At 38.9% G+C, this 5,236-nt stretch overlaps 1 protein-coding gene across 1 annotated transcript in view; it reads right to left on the reverse strand.

Annotated features, from left to right (window-relative positions):
- The window catches only part of LOC104496932 (neuron navigator 3-like), a gene marked incomplete at its 3' end in the record, with an annotated part of 93,834 nt that overhangs the window by 44,459 nt on the left and 44,139 nt on the right, over nucleotides 1-5,236 (reverse strand). The window contains exons 4-5 of the mRNA XM_010140126.1: nucleotides 2,555-2,825; nucleotides 1-402 (exon numbers count right to left, since the gene is read on the reverse strand). Coding sequence (XP_010138428.1) covers nucleotides 1-402; nucleotides 2,555-2,825 — 673 coding nt within the window. The remainder of the gene's footprint in view (nucleotides 403-2,554; nucleotides 2,826-5,236) is intronic.

Consider the following 5,236-nt stretch of genomic DNA (forward strand, 5'->3'; position numbering starts at 1 on the left):
TCCCACTGCCACTGGATTTTGACGGGCGAGGCAAACTTCGATACTGCAGAGTCGTCTTTGAGCTCACGTGCAGAACGCCATCATCCTGGTTCTGGGAACCATCTAAGCTTGTTTTCCGCCCTGCATTGGACTTCCCACCAATGGCTGAAGATTTTGGCAGTTTTCCTAGAGTTGCCGACCCGCTTGTGATGGTGGCTCCACTTGTGGTGATTATGGTAGAAGATCCCATACCAGACTTCTTGAATCCAAAGGAGCCTGTAGCAGTTGATCTCCCAATGCCAGAGGGAGGCTTTTTTCCTTCATCACCGCTGCTTTTTCCTGCATCCGATGGAGAGCGCTGAATGGAGGCTCCTTTCAGGGGGGTTTTCACTTTTTCTGAAGCCTTTGCATCATCTGTTTTTCCTAAAGAAAAGTATATTCAAAAAGGTCGCTCGTGTTTAAGCTGTAATGTCTCTATAATTAAGTTTAACTCTATATGGTTACAATTTCAGAATCAAAAAATACACACAGAAAATTTGCCCTAAGAAAACAGACTAATTAGTCCCCCATCAGCAGTCAGTAAAAGATATGACAGATTACAGGTAAGCATAAAAAGCTTCTCCTGAGAACTTCCAGTTTCATATATAGCTGGAGAACACAGATGTAGAAAATTATCCTGAATGAACTATAAGAAATTTTATTTGTCACTTTTTTTCATGTTAATAGTATTTCTGTAAGTAAGAAATAATATCTGAAAACAAAACATGACATGTAATTAAAATTTCCAGAAGTATGACAATAGTTGTGTATGTAGAAATTAGTGGTACTTCTTGACTTCCTTCGTTATCACTGATTACATTTTTTTTTAGCTTATAACTAAGTTTGTTTTGTTTTTACTTACACAAAATTATCAGGGAGAGATTATGTTATCATGGTTTGAATCTTCTTGATCTCTAATATCGGTTACATGGGTTAATAATCTTTGTCATATTCTTGATAACTTCTCAAGATTTTTGATTTTCTGAAAGGCTGTATTCAGTATTGCACAGAAATATACCTATATACCATATATTTCTACATAATGTTATTGTGACATTCAGAAAAGTTTAAATAAGATACTCTCTTCTATCTTAAAAGAAAATACCCTTTTCCTATTTTTACAGACAAAAAAGTGCCATTTCTCTTCTATTCTAGTTTCTCTGTAAGCATCTATGGTCCTAGTAAGGAACAAATATTCAGCATAAAAAAGTTTTTAATTCACTCTTCAAGTGATTATGAAGTCTTGGAAGTGCGTGGCCTAACTTCTCTAGGGAACTAAACTCTAATAAAGAGCAACACTTACAAATCAGAACTAAATCCACTCACGTTTTTATCCAGTGCGCATATTATGCCACACAAACACATGCACACACCAAGATATGGATCAGACATCTTCACAGGACACAGACTATTAGTAAATGCTTAAAAAATTAAGGCCTTGGTTCTCTGTTGCACAGTGGCTGCCTGTCATCTTCAGCAAAACAGACCTGGGAAACTTAGTTTGGCATATGATAAACCTTTCAGTATCTCCTTTTTTAATTCCTACTACAGGGGTGTAATTACTGTGTCCATATGACCCCTGACCATGGCAATACTCCTTGGGGATCTTATAGACCAGGGGGTGACCACTGTGGAGCAGTTCCAAACTGCAACGAAGAAGTGAAGCTCACAAAGGATTTTAATTTATTCTGAGGAGATCTTTGTTAGTTGCCTTCATGACTGGAGGTTAAAGTATGCTCACAGAGTATTTTGTCAGGACATGACAAAGGTCTAAAAAACATCCTACAAAGAATCGATATTTCCCTAGTAAAAACATGGATTATATGGTCTTACTAACGATGTCTTCCACTAACCTTGGATTTTTTCCTTCAAAACTAGATTGCAGAAGAGGTTAATACTTCTGAGTGGCCTTTCAAAATAAGGTAAGAAGTCATGTAGCACTGAAGAAACCATGTAAGAAGATATTTTTCACAATTTTTGATCTCTTAACAACGGGCTATAGAATACCTACGGTATCTGGAATGGGACAATTCAGTTATAGTTCAGAAACGTTAATTCTGAGTCTCCTCAACTGAATGTTAAAGCTTTTTGTCTCAACTTCCAATCTTTGGCCATTTCTATGCATATGTTCACTTACCAAAATTACAGGTTTTCTGGAGAGCAAAGATAAGGCATAGATAAGTCCAAAAAAAAAGGCTTTCAATAATTCCTCAATACAAGCTGACATACTCAAACAATAATAAAACAAAATGCTATCACAGTTTTGTTATGGATACATTCATGTGTGATTAATAAATTATTAATTGTAACAAGCTAACAGTTATAGAGACAAACAAGTTAGTATATTATTACAATCTTGGCATGCAATCATTTATGAGAAGACCTACCAATACGCTTACGGTTCTTATTGATAATATCTATTAATTATTTTTAGCCCAATAAAGATTCCTTACTGCTTATAGATGGCTTATAGATGGCTTATAGGTATAAAGACTTAATTTTCAATGCTATAATCTGAACTACAGAAGTTTCCTACCTGGGGTCTTGAGTGCACTTGTTCCTGCTTTGTGCCTGGACTGAGCTGTTCCTACTTGTGCAGTCATGCCTCTCCTCCAGGATCCAGTCTGTGAAACAGAGAGAGATGCTTTCTGCCCCCCCTTCTCCAACTCTTCAGACAGCCCCGAGGGAAGGCCTTTCCACTTGCCACTGCTGTCTATGCTGCTGTCGAAGTCTTCCTCTGGTTTCTTCAATTCTTCAGTGCTGCCCCAAGTTTCGCTGTCCGTAACTGAGCGCTTCTCTGAGTCTGTCTTCAGCTACAAGAGATTTGCATGAGAAATGGTCAGTCTCAGCATCTTCAGTATTTGCTGATTTCTTAAATCTCAGGAGGGGAGGAAAATAAGCATATTTATTTATTTGTACCAAGGGCCATAGAAACTTCCCTTCTAAAAAGATCCCAAAGGTTTAAAACTATTCTTATTTAGGGAAGACATTTTTCTCTTCCTTGATTTTCAAAAGTTTTCAACTCTTTGCTTCATAGATAAATCATAATGAAGAGAAACAATTTTCCATAACCATCAGGGGTGATACCCTATTTTTCCTCAACTCCTTCTGAATTTCACAAGTGAATTACTGTGCTGAGATGTTTTACTAAAAGCTTGAATAAAGAAGGAATTCTACTAAAATAATCTCAGTCTTGTTTCTTGCCTTTTCCTGCCCAAGCCTTCCACTGACCAAATTAAGAATATACTGCTCCAGCAGCACTGAGTATGTTATGTCACCAGTGAGCACGGATAACATCTCCAACGAAGTTATAAGTGCTACAACCGATGAATTTTCTACTGGTTTGTCTCCACTGAAATGCAATGTTTCCAGCAAGAAACTCATTCTAGCTATATCAGCTAGCAGAGCAGCTAGAAGTGAGGCTTACACAATCACTATCCACAAGCTGGGTGAAGGTAACCATCTGGGGTCACAGTTGCTCTGAAACTCAGACACATGTGGAAGATGCCTTTGGAAGTACCTAACACCCCTGTGGCATCCGCTTTCCTTGAGGTGAGCTGATAAGAGTGTACTGCAAGGAGCAATAAGACAGACAGTGTAGAAGATGTGAAAGTGGCTTAAATAGAAGCACTGGAGACTGACCCTTCTCTCTGTGTTTGGTAAGACTTGTGTTCTTTGTGCTGACAGGCTGCTCGTTGTAACCTTTCCTCTGGTGTTTCCTACACTCTCCCGACTTCAGCCTCAAGCCTTATTTGCAGCCCTGCTTTACCTCTGCCCCTCTTTAACCGCCAAAAAGTGGTGCTGCTCTCAGGTATCACTACAGCCAACCTAAGCAGGACTGCAAATTGGATTGCATTCAGGGGAGGGCTATTTATTATTCTGTGCTGCCACAACTCCTTCTCTACAGAGATCCCTCTGTGGATGCTTCCTAGGCACTGCTGTCATAAGTAGGATTAATACTCATTAGATGACCACCAGAAAAATCTGTTGCTGTTTACATACTTGTAATTTGAGGCATACAAAATGAAAAAACCTTTCTAGACTTCTGTAATTTCATATATGCTTTGGAGACTCTAGCACAGATTTTGGGTAAGGATTGATGGGAAAAGAGCCCAAGCAAACATCTACACGAATACTTCAGGGTCCTTCAGAAGAGAGTTTTCATTAGTGTTGTTGTTACAACAACTAATTCTCCCAGAACTTTACTCATAAACAAATGGTTATAAACACATAGCCATACATTTTTAAAGCAAACTGCATAATTTCCAAGAAATGACAAGTATTATACTAATATTGTTATATTATTCTAAAAGCCTCTCTTCACCATTATGGGATCCAGAAAGTTATGTTAATCCTCTTTTAATAAGAAAACAAAGCCAAAATATGCAATTTCTGCCTCGGGTTATAGCCAGCTTGCACTGCTCCAATCACTTAAAAAGGCTGCAAAAGGGATCTCTGTGTTGCATGAGTATGACTTACACCTGGAGAACAGCTGGAAAATACTTACGTGTTCTGCTCATCTCAGCTTCTGGCGGAGACTGCAGGCTAGCATAGAGCACAGTGCATTCTGATTAATCTGCCTGGTAAAAGCAGACCTGATAAAAGTCTGTTCCCAACCTTCATACCATAAAACAAGTCTGGCAGGAAAGAAACATTTGAACATGTGTTGCATCTTTGTCTGCCAGAGAGCAAATTGCTAATAGTATCTGGTTGAGCAGCTAGAACATGAGATCACTCAAATGAAAAACCTGAAAGAGTTAAATAGTAAGCCAGAGATTTCCCAGTCATGACGATGATGTTGATGATGCAGTGGAACAAGTAAGTCAGGACTAGCTGGCCATCACTATTGATGTGAAAGGGGAGAGGCTGATCTCCAATTAGCAACCATAGGAGACCCTGCTGGGGTGGCAAAGGCAGTGGTAAGAATGTTTGCATCTGTGTGAGCATCCTTGCATGAGTATGACATCCAGCTGAAGTCTTCCCTGCTAAAGATTAAAGTAATCTTCATTCCCAAAGTAACTTTATTTCTCTGTTGTCTAGAAGAAATGACAAATATGTGTTTTTCTCTTGTTGACAAAGTCTGCCACAACGTACATCTACAAAACCGATCCCTGATTTGTAGGCACTGGCTGCCTGCAGGAATCTAAATGGAATTGGGAGTGTCAGTCTTACGTCCTGAATACTTGACATCAAATCACTGGAGGCAACAACTCTTTCC

Source organism: Buceros rhinoceros, unplaced genomic scaffold (genome assembly GCF_000710305.1).
Source record: "Buceros rhinoceros silvestris isolate BGI_N320 unplaced genomic scaffold, ASM71030v1 scaffold6857, whole genome shotgun sequence".
Classification (NCBI taxonomy): Eukaryota; Metazoa; Chordata; class Aves; order Bucerotiformes; family Bucerotidae; genus Buceros; species Buceros rhinoceros.